This window comes from Doryrhamphus excisus, chromosome 4 (genome assembly GCF_030265055.1).
Source record: "Doryrhamphus excisus isolate RoL2022-K1 chromosome 4, RoL_Dexc_1.0, whole genome shotgun sequence".
Taxonomy (NCBI): Eukaryota; Metazoa; Chordata; class Actinopteri; order Syngnathiformes; family Syngnathidae; genus Doryrhamphus; species Doryrhamphus excisus.
In genome coordinates this window covers 25,915,881-25,934,232 of record NC_080469.1, presented here as the reverse complement: position 1 = coordinate 25,934,232, position 18,352 = coordinate 25,915,881, and the positions used below count along the sequence as shown (strand labels likewise).

Here is an 18,352-nt window from a genome sequence, read left to right as displayed (position 1 = left end):
CTGTCAAATTTTGTCATGATATCAGTGATGTCAAAGTCTTACTAATATTTCAGTGATATCAAATTGTACTGATATCTCACTATTACAGTGATATCACTGATACTGTGTCAAAATTTGACTGATATCTCACTAATATGTCTGTGACATCGCTGATATCGGATATTACTGAAATATTAATGATGTGATATTTTATATGTATCTCACGGCCATCAGCGATATCACTGAAATAGTGAGATATCAGTACAATTGTGACACAATATCAGTGATATCACTGAAATACGAGTGTATATGATCAGTGGTGTCACTGATATTGTGTCATAATTGTACTGATATCTCACTAGTTCAGTGATATCATTCAAAATCTCATGAATATCCTACTCATACTGCAGTGATATCACTGATATCGTGTCACAATTGTACTGATATCTCTCTATTTCAGTGATATCATATCATGTCAAAACCTCACAAATATCTCACTTGTATTTCAGTGATATCACTGATATCGTGTCACAATTGATCGCTCACTATTTCAGTGATATCACTGATATCATGTCAAAATCTTACTAATATCTCAGTGATATGTCAAAACCTCATGAATATGTCACTCGTATTTCAGTGATATCACTGCTATCGTGTCACAATTGTACTGATACCTCACTATTTCAGTGATATCACTGATACCATGTCAAAATTTTACTGATATCTCACTAATATTTCACTGACATCGCTGAAATCCTGTCAAAATCTTACTACTATTTCAGTGATATCATTGATATCGTGGCAAATTTTACTGATATCCCACTGATATTTCAGTGATATCAGTGATCTCTTGTCAAAATGTGACTTATATTTCAATGATACAGCTGAAATCCTGTCAAAATCTTACTAATATTTCAGTGATATCATTGATAGCATTTAAAATTTGACTGACATCTTACTAATATTTCAATGACAAAATATTAGTAATATTTCAATGGTGTCACTGATCGTGTCATTTTTTGCAAATATTTCACAACTATTTCAGTTCAGTGATATCACATCAAAAACCTTACTGATATTTCACTAATATTTCAGTGATATTTCTGATACGTGTCATTTTTGTTACTGATATCGTACTACTATTTCAGCGATATCACTGATATCGTGTCAAAATCTTTCTTACGTCTCGCTTATACTTTGGTGATATCACTGCTATTGTGTCAAAATGTTATAAATATTTCAGCAATGTTACTGATATGTCAAAATCTTAGTCATATTTCAGTGATACCGTATCACTAATGGTACAAATATTTTATTGATATCACTGAAATATTAATGAGGTGTTGGTAAGACTTTGACCAAGCTATCAGAAGCTAGCGGAGAGCATGTCGATACACTAATCTAATGACTATATCAGTGATATCAGTCATGTCTTGTTGATACAGTAATCTTTGTAAGACTGTATTATAGTGATATCATTGATATCTTCCCAAAGGCTTCAAACCATTTCAGTGATATCACTTATAGTATATTGCCAACATGTCAGCGATATCACTGATACTGCGCCAAAAGCTTACCAGTATATTGTGGATATCTTGGCAAATATGTATTGGATGTATTCATGTATCATATATTAATTGAATTAAATGTATTGAATACTTAACGAATTGAATAAATGATTAGTGAAGTAAAAAGAAAGTGAAATTGTGGTGGGAAGAATAGGAAGAAATCAAAAAGGTTGTGCTCGGTGAGATAGAGGATGAAGCAAGAAGAACACAAAGTGTATCCAACATGGCCGCAGCCTTGCCCCGCCTACAAGCCCTCGGTGTCGTTTGTCACCTTGTCTGCCGTCCGGTGGCTCGGAGCGCCTCGGAGCGCCTCGCTACACGTCGGTGCTGACACTGCGCGTGACCGTCTCCCGCGCGGCGGCCGAGCGGATGAGGTCCAGCTTGTGGTAGAAGCCGGCCAGGTCCGAGGGCCCCTCCGGGTCCTGGTGCACGCTGCGGTAGCCCGCCCGCCGCCCGCCGTTGCACAGCCTCTCCGGGTGCTGCAGGTAGAAGGGCAGCGTGCAGCGGGCGCACGACGGGCAGAAGGCGTGCGACCGGTGACACCTGCGCAGCGGCGGTGGCGGCGGCGGCGGCGAGTAGCTGCCGGGTCCGTTGGCCTCGGTGAGGAAGGTGGGCGGGTACGTCTCCGTCTCGTCGCTGTAACGCTCCGGGGTCGGCGGCGTCGGAGGAGCCGACAGAGCCAGGGGGTGGGAAGGCGACATGGTGGACAGTTCCGGTTCTTCCTCCTCCCCCTTCTCGGACTCCTCCCTCTTGCAGCAGTAATACTGTGGAGGGGCGGGGCGACAGTTGCACAGTTGGTGTGGTGCTACGCTCGGTGTGACACGCAAGATGGCTGCCCACGTACCTGCAACCTACATAAGCACAGCACGGCCACGATGGTCAGTAGGATGACGGCGGCCAGAATTCCTCCTGCGATGACCACTGTCCCGGCTGACATTCGAAATGCTCTCCATCAACAGTCTGGGGGGGGGGGGGGGGAGAAAGACAACATTCCCTCAGGAAGTGCTTAGCTGTTTTGCTAGCATTAGCCATTTAGCATGGAACTACCACAACGATGCACATTAGCGCTCCAAGTCATCACATCTTACCTTGATGGGTTCCCACATAATATCAGCATACAGCCCTCTTTGTATTGGAGAATGGTAGGATGGTGCGTTCAATGACCGTCAAATAAAGTAGGACAAATCGCAACTCGCATTAAACACACACATATATATATACATCTATACTGTATGTCACTGGTATCTTACCAAAATCTTACTGATAATCTTACTGGAGATCGCTGTCATTTCTGCGATATCACTGATACCATGTCCATACTTAAATATTACTAATATCGCAATCAAATATTATAGATATCATGGCTATCTTGTCAAAACCTTGCTAATATCTGACTATAATTCAGCGATATCACTGACATATTGGCAAAATCTCAGTTATATTTCAGTGATATCAACAATATCTTGCCAAAATCTCAATACTATATTGGTGATACCATGTCAAAATGTAATATCTGCCTATTTGAATGATATCACTGTCACATCTTAGGAATATCTGATGAATATTTCATTGTAATTGTTGATATATTGTCAAAATCGTACCAATATCTCACATGTACTTTAGTCATACCTTGAAAAAAAATGTCACTTATAACTTTGTGATATCATGTGATATCATAACATTTAGTGATATTACTGATATCATGCCAGAATCTTCCTTATATTGCACTAATATTTCAGTGATATGAGTAATATCTTGTCAACATCTTGCCATATCTCACTAATAGTTTAGTGATATCACTGATATCATGCCAGAATCTTGCTTATATATTGCACAAATATTTCAGTGATATCTTGCCATAGCTCACTAATATTTTAGTGATATCACTGATATCATGCCAGAATCTTCCTTATATTGCACTAATATTTCAGTGATATCAGTGATATCTTGTCAACATCTTGCCATATCTCATTAATATTTTAGTGATATCACTGATACCATGCCAGAATCTTGCTTATATTGCAGTAATATTTCAGTGATATTATTGATATCTTGTCGACATCTTGCCATATCTCATGAATAGTTTAGTGATATCACTGATATCATGCCAGAATTTTGCTGATCTATTATTAATAGTTTTGTCATATTTGGTCATATTTCAGTGATACTGTATCATTGATATCGTGTTGATACACTAAGCTTGCCAAAATGTCACTAATATTTCAGTGATATCACGGATGTCTCGCCAACGTCTTACTAATATGTCACTAAATGTCAGTGATATCGCCGGTATCGCATCGTTACAGTAATCATACAAATATATCGATATCGCGACTATTTTATTGATATCGCAGGTATCTTGCCAAAATTTTGCAAATATTGCACTAAAATTTCCCTGATATCACTGATATCACTGATATCGTGCCGACGTCTCTGAAATATTGCGCAATATCTGAGTCATCATCATCATGGAACCAGATGTTGACGTTACTTAGAAGCTTCCGTGAGGTTCCAGTGAGAACATGCGCTAGCATACGTCAGGTTGTGCTGTGGTCTCCCCCCCCCGTAGAACCATCTTGACCCAAGTCCACCAAAAGTGCCCAGAGTCTCTTACCCTGCATCACACGCGTGCCGGGCTCCTCCTGGCGTCCTGGTTGGAGCTCCCGGGTTCCCTCTGCGGTTCCTGCTTGGTTCTCAGTGCACGCACACGCCGGAGGGTGCATGTGCGGTCTTTACGCAGCTGGAGCCCCCCCCAAAAAAGTCAGCGGTCCGAGGAGCATTCCCACTGGCAGGGCAGTCCGGTCCCCGGTAGCTCCTGAAGACCACCAGGCGCTCTGGCTCTGCAAAGACAGAAGCGCTCCTGCCCGCTGAGGCGCGTTCACGTGCGAGGATGCGCTCGCGTGCGTCACGAGCTGAGAGAGGAGGCTCGTCCACCTTCCTCATCTTCCTCATCTTCCTCATCCTCTCGCCGTCGCCAGCTTTCATGACCTTCTCACTCCAAAGTTGGAGCGTTCATGGTGACGCTGATTGGGGACGCAGTCAACACGTTCCTCAGCGGGGGAACCAGAGTAAGCAGGCATTGTTAGGTTTTAGGTGCTATTGTGGGTTCTTGCCTTCTTCCCGTCCCTCCGGCGGCTTAAAAAAAAAAAGAAAAAGCAGTCAGAGAAGGAAAATATTTCAGAGCGTGAATAATTTAGAGCTAAAAGCGGGCCGAGATTTCAGTGTATTGTGGAGAACCTCGGCGTGGAATATTGATGAGAACTCTCTTTTCCTGACACTCACGGCCACAAAGTGAAGGCAACACACAAACGCCGTTATCTCACCGCACGGCTCCCACCACGCGGGAGGTTCTAGAGTCCAGGTCCTGCGGGTGAAAACGCTCTAGCTTCAAGACTGGGTTCTAGAGGCGGCCACATTCCGGGTTCTACTACTTCCACAGTTAAGCAACTCTGGTTCTAGAGCCAGTGACACCCCGAATTATGACTGTACGGTCTGGACCCGGGTTCTCACCGCGTGGAGTGTTGACCCTTTAGTTCAAAGGCTGACGCCATTTTGGATTCTAGAGCCAGTGAGACTGTGGGTGCTAACTGGAGCTGTAGATTCTACAGCGAGGTTCTGGACTCCACCGAGGTTCTAACCGCAACCAAAATGCATGGTGTAAAATTGGGTTCTAAAGTTGTTTTGTCGTTTTGTAACTCAAAACTGAAATGTAGGTTCTACAGCTGGGTTCCAGAGTTGACTCTAGATTATAACCCTGACTAAAATGTAAGTTCAAAAGCTGGGTTCTGGATTCAACCCTACGTTAGAACCCTGACCAAAATGTAGGTTCTCCAGCTGGCTTCTGGGTTTAACCTGAGGTTACAACCCTGACCAAAATGTAGGTTCTACAGCTGCATTCTGGGTTTAACCTGAGGTTAGAACCCTGACCAAAATGTAGGTTCTCCAGCTGGCTTCTGGGTTTAACCTGAGGTTACAACCCTGACCAAAATGTAGGTTCTACAGCTGCGTTCTGGGTTTAACCTGAGGTTACAACCCTGACCAAAATGTAGGTTCTACAGCTGCGTTCTGGGTTTAACCTGAGGTTAGAACCCTGACCAAAATGTAGGTTCTACAGCTGCGTTCTGGGTTTAACCTGAGGTTAGAACCCTGACCAAAATGTAGGTTCTACAGCTGCGTTCTGGGTTTAACCTGAGGTTAGAACCCTGACCAAAATGTAGGTTCTACAGCTGAGTCCTGGAGTTGACCCTAAGGTCTAAGTCCGGGAAAAGTGGAAGTTGTACAATAGTGATCCTGGACCTCGGTTCTAACCCCGACCCAAGTGCATGGTGCAGAGCTTGTGGGTTCTCGTGCTGACCCTACTATAGTTGAAAGGCTCACGGTGGGTTGTGATGGGTTCTGAGGGTTCTAAGCCCAGACAAAGCGGTGTGTGTTTACACTTGTGTTGTACTTCCTGAACGTGTCGTGTCGGCTCCAAGAGAACGTTAAATGAGGCGGACGAAGGTGCCGAGAAAACATTTGTTCCGCTCCGGTTGAGCCTTCAACCCCCGTCTGCGGCTCGGTATCGCTGACGGGGCGACAAGCCGTCCAAGGAACGTGGACACGGAGCTGGGACGTTCCCCACTTCCTGTGTGGTGTTCACCGAGGCGGACGCGGGAGAACCCCGTGGAGCAGACATCTTGGTCGGGTGCTCTCTTACAGGCAGAGATGATTGATTATTGATCAGAGAAAGTGTGTCAAGATGATGGGAGACGTGCGCCTGGAGAAGAGGCTGGTGAATAATGAAAGATCTCCATTTGAAGGCTGGACCCCCCCCACACACACACCCGCCCCCCCAACACTCTGACCCCACTTTTTTCCAAAAGGCTTTTTCAAAGAATATCGCGTCTCGTCTCCAGTGGAGCGCACCGAGAGCATCCCGGCGTGAGGAGGCTTTTATTGGCCTGAGAGCCTAACGGCGCCCGACACGCCTCACAAACGCCCCCGCCCGGGGGCCGCATCTTCTCCCGCTTTGGTCCAAAGTCACATGTCAAAGACATCCAGGTCACATGTCCGAGTCTTCTTGGCAGGAAGTTTAGCGGTGCCTTTGCTCCAAAGACGTCCCGTGTCATGCTAATTGTATGCTAATGGCCTCATGAATATTCAGCGACGTCTGTTAGCATATTGTTGGGGAAATGAGCATGGCCGCTGACACAGGGTGGGGGGGGGCGGCATTCATTACTCCCTGGGACCGCTCAGGGTCGCGTCAGGACCCCCTCCTCCATCAAGGCTGAAGACACACAAGGACAAGCCGACCACCGCTACCCAAGATGGGGGCGACTGCGGGTGGTAAGTTCCGACCCGGCATCTTCCTGACACGGCCCCCGTTGGGGGGTGGCGGTCAGATTCTAAAGCCCAAATTAGCTTGAATTTTCCGAGAATAAACTCATACTATTAGAGTAAAGTTGAAATACGAAGCAACGGGCTAGCTTCAGGTGCCCTAGAGAGATGGTACGGTGGTGGGGGGGCGGGGGGCGGGGGGCGGGGGTCGGAGCGCTGTCGTGAGATGCCAGGTGACGTGAAGCTCACCGTGCGGAAGCTGCTGCATTTTTCATTGGAGGCGGCAGCCCGGCTCCTCGGATACGACGGCTGACTCTCGGCCTGGCAGGGGATGTAAAGTGGATGATTCACCTCCGCCATCTTGGAAGTCAAGCGTTCACGCGCCCGCTAGACTGACAAGGAGATTCAACTTGAGGACGTGATCGGACATATTTGCAAAGATTGTCATATGTCCACCAGCTATCAATAATTAGCGACAAGGCAAAGCATTAGCCTCAATATTAGCATACTTTTTGGCGTCATTCTGGCCATTATTGTTAGCGTTAGCATTATTTTTAGCATTTTTATTAGCACTGATACTAGCATTATGTGAGCATTAGCATTGATGTTAGCATTTGTAACAAATTATTAACATTGATATAGCATTATTATGATTTGCAATAATATTATTTTAGCTTTGTTATCATTAGCATTATTTTTATCATTATCAGCATTGATGTTGACATTATTTTTAGCATTATCATGAGCCTCAATATTAGCATACTTTTTGGCGTCATTATTATTAGTGTTAGCATTATTTTTTAGCATTTTAAGTAGCACTGATACCAGCATTATGTGAGCATTAGAATTGATGTTAGCATTTTTAACATTGATATGGCATTATTATGATTTATAATATTATTATTTTAGCATTATCATTAGCATTATTTTTATCATTAGTAGCATGGATATTAACATTATTTTTAGCATTATCATTACCCTCAATATTAGCATACATTTTGGCGTCATTATTGTTAGCATTAGCATTATTTTTAGCATTTTTATTAGCACTGATACTAACATTATGTGAGCATTAGCACTGATGTTAGCATTTTTAACGCAATATTATTAACATTACTATGGCGTTATTCTCATTTGCAATAATAATATTATTTTAGCATTGTTATCATTATTATTATCATAATCAGCATTGATATTAACATTATTTTTAGCATTATCATTAGCCTCAATATTATACTTTCCAGTATTATTACTAGAATCATTCTTAGCATCATTGTTAGCATGAATATTAGCTCTACAATATTATTCATTTTTATTTACAAAGATATTATCATTATTACTAGCATCATTTGGAGCATAATTGTTAGCGTTAATATTAGCTCTATTTTTACAGACAATATTAATCACATTTTTATTTACAATATTAGCATTATTTCTAGCATTGATCCGAGCATGATGTTTATATATATTATAGCATTCCTTTTATAATTACTATAACCAATGTTAGCACTATTGTTGGCATGATTAGCATGATTAGCATGGTCACTGTTGTTTGTCACTCCAAGAGGCAGAGAGTAAAATGTGAGGCTGCTGGACTCGATGGACTATTCTGGGCAGAAAGCAAAGTGAAAGCGACGCTTTGTTTGATCAATGTTTTATGTGGACGAGGACGAGGACGAGGACGAGTACGAGGACGGCGGGTCAAAGTCAAGCCTGAGGAGAAGAGTACATATTGGTTGCCGCTGCTGCTGGAGGTCCACAGCCGACCCGTTTGGACGAGCGGTGAGTGCGTCTGCCGGTTAGCGTTAGCCGTCCTCAAACATTCCTTGGTGTCTCTGCGTCTTTAGGACAAGATACGATGACGTCATCCTTCCTGCTGCTGCTTCTTCTTACTCTGCCGACCCTGACCTGGGCCCGGCCTCCAGGCTGCGAGGACCTGGACTCGTCCTCCTCGGACTTTCCAGGTGCGTTGAAGCCGATCGGGAAGAATGTCCCCTCAGTTGTCTTCTTCCTGGTGGCCAGATGGGTGCAGCTGATGGACCTGCATGTGTCTCTTTGTGTTTGATTCCAAGGTACGCATGCGTTCAAGTATTCCAAGTGTGCTACATCCAGATTTTTCACCTGGTTGGATCAACAGTTAGACCTGCTGGACAGCAGCTGTAGGTGGACCAAATCACTGTGGTTCCATTACTACTGATGGGTGTCTTTCATGTGAGTGGATTTGATGTCCCTCCCACAGTGGTCACTCTAGATCCAGCTCTGGAGAACCGACAGCCCGAAAGACAACCGCCCAAAAAACCCAATAAAGAGCTTCCTCCATCTTTGAGGAGCAATATAGCCAAATCTCAATCTTTCAATTTTGACGAAAGCAACCTGGAGTGGAAGACAACGTATGGGGACATCCTCCAGGGGGCGGTGTCCATCTACAACAGCTACTATAAACGTGTGGACTACATCTGCAAAGTGGGCTGCGATGCCGGCTACTACAATCCGCAGATCAGCGACGTCTGCAACTTCAACGGGTACGGGGCGTCGCCATTTGAGATGCTGGTCAACAAAGACCACTTTGAGGTTCTGCTGTGGAAACCAGGCTCCTACGGTTCTGTGACCCCGACTTCTATTAAGACCTGCCAGAATGAAGACATTTACGTTGGTAAGAACCAGTACGGTTTGGGGAACGTGAAGGTCAGTGATCAGGCCTTCTACCTTGCCTGGGGGGGCACAGAGTACTGGTACCGTGACTATCAGGTCCTGGAGGTGGAGAAAGATGTAAGAAAGGAGGACTTGATGGACATCCAGTACCACACAGACGGCATCGCTCCCATAGAGTATCCTCCTGAGATCTTGAACAAGGATACGGTCGACAACAAAAACTGCCAGATCATCAAACGTACGTCCACGCTTTCAAAGAGCATCTCCAGGTCCAGCAAGTGGGACACCACCTTCACCTTCACGGCAGGAGTCGGCACCACAATCAAAACCAAAATCCCCTTCATTGTTGAAGGAAAGATCCAGTTTCGGGTTTCTGCAAGCTACAAGTTGGTGAAAGGGACCACTCTTACCGAGACCACCACCCACTCTCTCTCCGTGGACACCGTGGTCCCGATCGGCCACTCGTGTACCATCACCATGCAGGGCAAGAAGTACGGCCTGGACATCCCGTACACGGCGCGCCTCAAACGCACCTACAGCACCGGCGAGACCACGTGGACCAGCATCACCGGCACCTACAGGAGCGTCCAGGTCTCGGAAGTCCAGGCTGTGGTGGACCGCTGTCAGCCTCTACCCGACGTCAAGCCTTGCTAGGACGCCACGCGCCACTCGTACGTCGCTTTCGTGTCCCGACTGCAATAAAACCAATCGAGACAAACCATTGGTTCATGTGTTGGCTTATTGACTCCTGACGCCAGACAGGAAGTGGCGTTATTGTCCCAGGAAGGACGCCTAAAACAATAAAGTTGAGTTTGACTAATTGGTTGATGTCCAGCATCCTGAACGTCACAGGAGTCTGTTTGAGTTGCACTGGTGGATGTTTTATGTGGAGGAGGAGGGGTCAAAGTCCACTACGGACGGAAAAGTACATATGGGTACTGCTGCCAAGTCCACAGCTGGTCCAGTCTGGACTGGTTTTGTTTAGCCTCACACGTTCATAGTCTCTTTTAGGATGAGCTAAAATGGAGCTGTCGGTTCTGTTGCTGCTGACTCTGCCGGTTCTGACCTCGACCCGGTCTCCGAGCTGCAAGAACCAAGACTCATCCGCCTCTGACATGCCAGGTTGGTTCCAGCAGAGTTTAAAGTTTTAGTCTTCAAATGTCTTCTGGTCATAAGATCAGGACAGGACAGCTGATGGATAACAATCTGTCTTTTTGGGTTTGATTCCTGTTTTCCTCATACGGCGCTCGCTCCAGATCCAGCTCTGGAGAACCAACACCCAGACATAGCACCCGTTAAAAAGTCTTGTAAGCTTCCTCCATCATTGAGGAGAAATATGTCCGACTCTGAATCCTTCCACTTTGATGAAAGCAACCTGGAGTGGAAGACCACGTCTGGGGACATCCTCCAGGGGGCGGTGTCCATCTACAACAGCTACTCTAAACGTGTGGACTACATCTGCAAAGTGGGTTGCAATGCGGGCTACTACAACCCCGAGAGCGGTAGCTACTGCACCTTCTCCTACAACGGCAACGGGTACAGCGAGTCGCCATTTGAGATGCTGGTCAACAAAGACCACTTTGAGGTTCTGCTGTGGAAACCAGGCTCCTACGGTTCTGTGACCCCGTCTTCTATTAAGACCTGCCAGAATGAAGACCTATACGTTGGTAAGAACCAGTACGGTTTGGGGAAAGTGAAGGTCAGTGATCAGGCCTTCTACCTTGCCTGGGGGGGCACGGAGTACTGGTACCGTGACTATCAGGTCCTGGAGGTGGAGAAAGATGTAAGAAAGGAGGACTTGATGGACATCCAGTACCACACAGACGGCATCACTCCCTCAGAGTATCCTCCTGAGATCTTGAACCAGGACACGGTCTTCAATTACAACTGCCAGATCATCAAACGTACGTCCACGCTTTCAAAGAGCATCTCCAGGTCCAGCAAGTGGGACACCACCTTCGCCTTCACGGCAGGACTCGGCACCACAATCCAAACCGGAATCCCCTTCATTGCTGAAGGAAAGATCCAGTTTCGGGTTTCTGCAAGCTACAAGTTGGTGAAAGGGACCACTCTTACCGAGACCACCACCCACTCTCTCTCCGTGGACACCGTGGTCCCGATCGGCCACTCGTGTACCATCACCATGCAGGGCAAGAAGTACGGCCTGGACATCCCGTACACGGCGCGCCTCAAACGCACCTACAGCACCGGCGAGACCACGTGGACCAGCGTCACCGGCACCTACAGGAGCGTCCAGGTCTCGGAAGTCCAGGCTGTGGTGGACCGCTGTCAGCCTCTACCCGACGCCAAGCCTTGCTAGGACGCCACGCGCCACTCGTACGTCGCTTTCGTGTCCCGACTGCAATAAAACCAATCGAGACAAACCATTGGTTCATGTGTTGGCTTATTGACTCCTGGCACGCACACCAGACAGGAAGTGGGTTTGTGTACGGTCTGGGGGGGGTGGATTAGTTGCAGTCCCGTCATTCAGTGGTCATTTGATACAGATCCAGTAAAGTAGGCTAATGAATGCTAATGAAAGCCAATCACGGTGTATCCTTGAGCCTGGTTGTCATGCTAACGCAAATGGCGGGCAGTGTGCTTGCCCCCTGCTGGCCGCTAATGTGTCATCAACGCAGACCACCAGGGGGGCGGTCATCCATTCTTCACCCATTTGGCAGGACTGGAGTTTGTTTGAGCTGCACTGATCAATGTTTAATTTGGAGGAGAAGGGGTCAAAGTCAAGCCCCCAGAGGAAGGGACATATTGGTGACCACTGCTACGTCGACGCCACTCGGACTGGAGGTGAGTGCGTCTCCATGATGTCTGTAGTCTGAAGTCCTGAAATAAAGTTTTTCTTCCACAGATGGAGGTGCAGGTTTTGTTGCTGCTGGCCCTGACAGCTCCGACTATTGCTCGGCGTCCAGGTTGCGATGAACCCCGTAAGTCCCGACAAGTCGCTTATTGGTTTCGTGCCGTTTGTCTTTCAATCCAAGGACTAGAAATCTCCACGATTTGCAAGAGAGGATAGGTTTTCATGTAGGACAGTTTTCACATCTTGCCCCTGCTGGGTTTTGTGTGTTTCCACCTACACAGTACCGGTGCTGGACCCGGCTCTCAGGAACGTAGATCTAGACCCGTCAGTTCCCTCGCCCCATCAGGCGTATCCTGTAACCGCGGACATGGCCAAAGCCATGGGCTCATCGTTGTCCGCCGACTTTCACGGAACCAACCTGATGTGGGAGCAGTGGACGGGGTCGACCCCCAAATACACTGTGTCCATCTACAACGGGTACATGAGTCGTTGGGACTACGTGTGCAAATACCAGTGCTCGGCGGGGTACTACAACCCGGACGTGGGCGCGTACTGCGTTTTCCCTTACGGCGGCAAAGCTCTACAGGCAAACGACTTCCAGGTGCTGGTCAACAAGGACAATTTTGAGATTCTGGAGTGGAAGGAAGGCGCCTACGGTTCGGTGGCCTGGAATGCGGTAAAGACGTGTGAGGATGATGACGTATATGTGGGCAAGAACCAGTACGGTCTGGGGAAGGTGGTGGTCAGTCATCGAGTCTTCTACTTGCCCTACAACGGATGGGAGTACAGTTACGACAAACCGTACCAGTTCCTGATCGTCCACGAGGACGTGCTGAGCGAGCACTTGACCACCGTGAGGTACCACACAGAGGGCGTCCCGGTGGTGGCGCACCCCCCTGAAATGTTGAAGAACAACACCGTCTCCAATTCAGCTTGCGATGACGCCGTGGTCTCAGACACTCTGACCGAGACCTCCAAGCTGGACCACAAGTGGGAAAACAACTACAGCCTCTCGTTGGCCGGGACCACCAGCATCACCACCAAGATCCCCTTCATCACGTCAGCCGGCATTCAGTTCAGCGTGGAGACCACCGTGATGTTCACCACGGGGACCACCTACAGCGAGACCACCTCGCACGCCATCAAGGTGCAAACCCCCGTCCCGGCCGGCCACATGTGCGTCATCCACATGGTCGGCAAGAGATACGGAGCCGACGTCCCGTACACCGCGGACCTGAAACGCACCTACAGAAACGGCGAGACCAAGTGGACCACCATCACCGGGACCTACAAGAGCATCCAGATCTCAGAGGTCCAGGCTGTGGTGGGCCGGTGTGAACCTCTGCCAAATGTCAAGCCTTGCTAGGGCACAATTTCATGTCCATCCTCAATAAAACACGACAACACTCGTTGTTTAACTTCCTGTCATTCATTCCGAGTCACCTGTCAATCACTGAGCTCACACCTAGCAACGTCAAAGAGCTAGCTAAACAAGCTAACATCAACATAACCTGGGTTCGGGTTAAGCTAGGCTATGGTTAGCGTTAGGATTAGCCTTAAGCGTTTAAGTTCCCTTAAATGTCCCTCAATTTATAATGCTAATGTTGATACAGTATGTGTGTTTATTTGTACAGTAGTAGTAGTAGTAGTAGTAGTAGTAGTAGTAGTAGTTATACCGCCCTTGCAGTGCGTTTCTTTGTGCTAAGCTTAGCAGCTAGCTTAACAGTCGAAGGTGCTCCAATAAAAGTTTGTCTTTACTTGACCATAACCGGGGCAACTCTTCCAATACTGTAAAAGTGTACAGAAACAAACACAGCACCAAAATATACACATATTACACACAGCGACATGATACAAATAATAAAAGCTAGCTAGTTTTAAGCTAGTATAATAGCTACGATCCACAAGTTTCTTTGTGCTAAGCTAGCTTAACAGTCGAAGGTGCTCCAATAAAAGTTTGTCTTTACTTGACATTTACCGGGGCAACTCTTCCAATACTGTAAAAGTGTACAGAAACAAACACCGCACCAAAATATACATTACACACAGCGACATGATACAAAGAATTATCAACAATAAGAAACTTAGCAAAGCTAGTATAATAGCTACGATCCACAAGCTAGCCACAACCGGCACCACTTAGTAAACCTATACAACGACACGACAGTCGTACAATTAGGTTTCTAATGCCACATAATGACACAAATGATAAATATACTACTCACTAAATATACTATACTAAATAAATATGCTACTCACAGACATATAGACTCCGGGGCAGAAGCGTAAAACAGCAGACGACAAAAGTGCAGTGGATTATTGCGTACACTAGGTGTCGCCAAAGCAACAGCCAAACAATACAACATATGAAGGGCAGCACAGTAGTAGTAGGCTATGGTTAGCTTTATGATTAGCCTTAAGCGTTTAAGGTTACTTTAAATGTCTCTCATTTTATAATGCTAATGTCGATACAGTAGGTATGTTTATTCGTACAGTAGTAGTAGTAGTAGTAGTAGTAGTAGTAGTAGTAGTAGTAGTAGTAGTAGTAGTAGTAGTAGTAGTAGTTATGTAGTTATACCGCCCTTGCAGTGCGTTTCTTTGTGCTAAACTTAGCAGCTAGCTTAACAGTCGAAGGTGCTCCAATAAAGGTTTGTCTTTACTTGACCATAACCGGGGCAACTCTTCCAATACTGTAAAAGTGTACAGAAACAAACACAGCACCAAAATATACACATATTACACACAGCGACATGATACAAATAATAAAAGCTAGCTAGTTTTAAGCTAGTATAATAGCTACGATCCACAAGTTTCTTTGTGCTAAGCTAGCTTAACAGTCGAAGGTGCTCCAATAAAAGTTTGTCTTTACTTGACCTTTACCGGGGCGACTCTTCCAATACTGTAAAAGTGTACAGAAACAAACACAGCACCAAAATATACACATATTACACACAGCGACATGATACAAATAATAAAAGCTAGCTAGTTTTAAGCTAGTATAATAGCTACGATCCACAAGCTAGCCACAACCGGCACCACTTAGTAAACCTATACAATGATACGACAGTCGTACAATTAGGTTTCTAATGCCACATAACGACCCAAATGATAAATATACTACTCACTAAATATGCTATAATAAATAAATATGCTACTCACAGACATATAGACTCCAGGGCAGAAGCGTAATGGATCATATTCCATAACAACAAGTAATATCGAGGAAAACAGCAGATAACAAAAGTGCAGTGGATTATTGCGTACACTAGATGTCGCCAAAGCAACAGCCAAACAATACAACATTTGAAGGGCAGCACAGTAGTAGTAGTAGTAGTAGTAGTAGTGGGTACTTAGCGTTAATCAGAGTTAACACGTCTTCCTCGCTAAAGAAAAGAGACACTTTTTATGGTTTGAGATTTTTTATTGTTAATCTTCACGGGCACGGCTTGGCGTCGGCGACGGGCTCGCAGCGGTCCACCACGGCTCGCACCTCCCCAATCTGGACTCCGTCGTAGGTGCCCGAGATGGACGTCCACTGGGTGTCTCCGTTGCGGTACGTGCGGCTGAGGCGCGCCGTGTACGGGACGTCGGCCTTGACCTTGCGGCCCTCCATGCGCACGCGGCAGGAGTGGTTGGGGGGGACGCTGAGCTCCACGGACACGGAGTGACTGAGCGCCTCCACCACGGTGGTCCCTCGGGAGAACTGCAGGGTCTTCTCACCGCTCAGCTCCAGACCGCCGGAGCCGATGAGCGGGATTTTGGCGGTGATGCTGCCGGTGATGCCCAGCATGGTGGCTCGGCCGATGTTCCAGGTGGTCTCCACCTCGGTGGTCTTGGAGATGGTGACGGTCTTCTGTATGGCCTGGCACTCGTTGTTGGTGACCCCGGAGATGCGCATGGTCTCGGGGGGGTACTGAAATATGGCCACCTCGTCCAGGTTGTACTTGACGTCGGAGATGTGCTGCGTGTAAGCGTCCCTGTTGATGGTCAAGACCTGGTACCTCTTGTACCAGTACTCGTCGCCCTCCCACGGCAGGAAGAAGGCCTCAAACTGGGGGACCACCTTTCCCAGGCCGTACTTGTTCTTGCCCACGTAGATGCCCACCCCGGGGCAGGTCCTGACCGAGTGCTGGGGCACGGAACCGTAGGAACCGTCCTTCCACTCCAAGAACTCAAAGTTGTCTCTGTTGGTGAGGATGTGGAACTCAGGGGCGTAGTACTCGCGGTCTCCGTAGGGGTAGCGGCAGTAGGGTCCCATGTCGGGGTTGTAGAAGCCGGCCTCACACTTGAATTTGCACACGTAGTCGGTGCGCTCGGCGTAGCCGTTGTAGATGGCGGCGGCGCCATCGGGCAGCGAGCCGTTCCACGTGCGCCACTCCAGGTTGACGTTGTCGCCGAAAATGAAAGAGGACGGCACGTCCTCCTGCTGTTCCAGGTCGGCCGGAACGGCGGGGCCCGGCGCGGGGGCGTCGGCGCTCAGGCCAGGCACACGGTCCTCCAGGTCCGGGTTCAGGAGTGAGACTGTGAAGAACACCATATCAGACTTTTATTTTGACGAGATCTGAAAGAAGGCAAGGACCAGGATTCTGACCTTTCCGGTGCGCGACACTTTTCTGGACGATGTCCTGCAGAGCCCCCCAGGCCCCGCCCACTAGGACACAGAACAAGAGCGACCACGCCTTCATCTGTCAATCAAACACAACATGAAATATTGTTCAGGACGTACGCTCCTTCTCAATGTTCCATCATGACTCCTTCTTGCTGATTGGCTGATGAAAAGCACATGACACGCCCACCTTCTAGTCGGCTAGCTCCTTCAAGTTGTACAAGGTCTAGCTAGCAACACCTGCTGGCCTCATACAGAAAAATAATAATTATTATTATTATTTGGATGTAGCGGAGATGAGAATGGGAGTGACCAGGATGGATAGGATCAGGAAGGAGTACATCAGAGGACATTATATGTTAGCGGCCTTGGAGATAAAGTCCTTTAGGCCAGACCGAGATGGCCTCCTCCAGGTAGGAGGCGTAGAGGAAGACCAAATAACACGAATAATGATTGACATGTATGACGATTGACAGGAATGATTGAGGTTGCGATGGATGGAACTCACCTCGGCCGTTGAGGTCTGTCGCGTTCCGCTGCTTCCTGTCCCGCTCTTTATACTCACCTTTACGACCTGCTAGCCATAAAGCCCGGGACGCAACGTTAGCTAACATGTTTATCGTTATCGAGCATCTTTATCGTTATCGAGCAGTAGAAAGAAAAACGTCCACGATAAGATAAGATGAGGCCAGAGGCATCATTAACAGGACAGGACACCGGTGGCGGGGTCAAAGTTCACGTTCAATCCGCGGCAGAAGTTGAACCTGGTCACGCCGTGCAAGCATGATCTATTAGCCAACATTTCCACTTGCTGAAGCTTCAACTCCCTCGTGTGGCGGAAAGGCGCACTGCAAGCCCGTATTACCTTTGCTACCATGCAAGCCCAACTCCAGATAAACAGATTTTTTAACAGTCAAAACATTATAAGAAACAGAAAAGGTTGTCATTTTTGGAAAAATTAGGTTGCAGAAATTAAAAAATGCAATTTTATGAGAATAATAAACAATATTAGAGCAATATTTTGTGGAAATTTTAATAGCATATAGTTCATATATATATTACTTTTAATGCGGTAATATGAGAAACAAAATATAAGCCAGAATATTACAAGAAGAAAATTGAAATATTTGGACGATTTAAAGAAAAAAAAATGCAATTTTGCAAAAATAAACTATTCATATTAAAAGGAAAAATAATGTCGTTTTAGTAGCATAAATATACAAAAGATCAAAAAGATAAGAAAGTCAGAATATTATGGGAATAAAGTCCAAATCTTACAAGCATAAAATTTACAAGAAAAAGTTGAAATATTTGGAAAATTAAAAGAAAATAACAGCAATTTTTAAAAAAAATCTTAAAAGAGGATTTTTTTTTTAGAAATTTGCATTCTAATCAAAAAATGTGCAATTTTATAAG

The 18,352-nt window shown here is 46.5% G+C and overlaps 5 protein-coding genes across 9 annotated transcripts; 3 read left to right on the top strand and 2 right to left on the bottom strand.

The window, feature by feature from the left end:
* Nucleotides 1-325: 325 nt before the first annotated feature.
* LOC131128581 (protein FAM163B) lies at nucleotides 326-15,562 on the bottom strand. 4 transcript variants are annotated; one of them, XM_058071548.1, is made up of 5 exons: nucleotides 14,590-14,745; nucleotides 7,113-7,255; nucleotides 4,162-4,682; nucleotides 2,392-2,507; nucleotides 326-2,311 (listed from the first exon to the last, which is right to left on the bottom strand). In XM_058071548.1, the coding sequence occupies exons 4-5, from the start codon at nucleotides 2,482-2,484 to the stop codon at nucleotides 1,862-1,864; spliced, it is 543 nt and encodes a 180-aa protein (XP_057927531.1). In that variant the 5' UTR covers nucleotides 2,485-2,507; nucleotides 4,162-4,682; nucleotides 7,113-7,255; nucleotides 14,590-14,745; the 3' UTR covers nucleotides 326-1,861. The 4 variants fall into 4 exon arrangements, with proteins under 4 accessions (XP_057927531.1, XP_057927533.1, XP_057927532.1 ...); XM_058071550.1 differs by lacking the exons at nucleotides 7,113-7,255; nucleotides 14,590-14,745 and adding an exon at nucleotides 15,490-15,562; XM_058071549.1 differs by lacking the exon at nucleotides 7,113-7,255.
* LOC131128578 (natterin-3-like) lies at nucleotides 6,839-10,290 on the top strand. 2 transcript variants are annotated; one of them, XM_058071543.1, is made up of 5 exons: nucleotides 6,839-6,872; nucleotides 8,532-8,645; nucleotides 8,711-8,827; nucleotides 8,936-9,022; nucleotides 9,103-10,252. In XM_058071543.1, the coding sequence occupies exons 1-5, from the start codon at nucleotides 6,854-6,856 to the stop codon at nucleotides 10,167-10,169; spliced, it is 1,404 nt and encodes a 467-aa protein (XP_057927526.1). In that variant the 5' UTR covers nucleotides 6,839-6,853; the 3' UTR covers nucleotides 10,170-10,252. The 2 variants fall into 2 exon arrangements, with proteins under 2 accessions (XP_057927526.1, XP_057927525.1); XM_058071542.1 differs by lacking the exon at nucleotides 6,839-6,872 and having other exon boundaries at nucleotides 8,387-8,645; nucleotides 9,103-10,290.
* LOC131128580 (natterin-3-like) lies at nucleotides 10,428-11,899 on the top strand. Its single transcript, XM_058071546.1, has 2 exons — nucleotides 10,428-10,637; nucleotides 10,772-11,899. Exons 1-2 carry the CDS (start codon nucleotides 10,538-10,540, stop codon nucleotides 11,833-11,835), a joined length of 1,164 nt encoding a protein of 387 aa, XP_057927529.1. The 5' UTR covers nucleotides 10,428-10,537; the 3' UTR covers nucleotides 11,836-11,899.
* Nucleotides 12,087-13,748, top strand: LOC131128579 (natterin-3-like). The gene is made up of 3 exons (XM_058071544.1): nucleotides 12,087-12,320; nucleotides 12,382-12,457; nucleotides 12,612-13,748. Exons 1-3 carry the CDS (start codon nucleotides 12,090-12,092, stop codon nucleotides 13,694-13,696), a joined length of 1,392 nt encoding a protein of 463 aa, XP_057927527.1. The 5' UTR covers nucleotides 12,087-12,089; the 3' UTR covers nucleotides 13,697-13,748.
* Nucleotides 15,563-15,744: 182 nt separating the features above from the next.
* On the bottom strand, nucleotides 15,745-17,612 carry LOC131128305 (natterin-3-like). The gene is made up of 3 exons (XM_058071018.1): nucleotides 17,445-17,612; nucleotides 16,922-17,015; nucleotides 15,745-16,851 (listed from the first exon to the last, which is right to left on the bottom strand). The coding sequence occupies exons 2-3, from the start codon at nucleotides 17,013-17,015 to the stop codon at nucleotides 15,764-15,766; spliced, it is 1,182 nt and encodes a 393-aa protein (XP_057927001.1). The 5' UTR covers nucleotides 17,445-17,612; the 3' UTR covers nucleotides 15,745-15,763.
* Nucleotides 17,613-18,352: the final 740 nt, after the last annotated feature.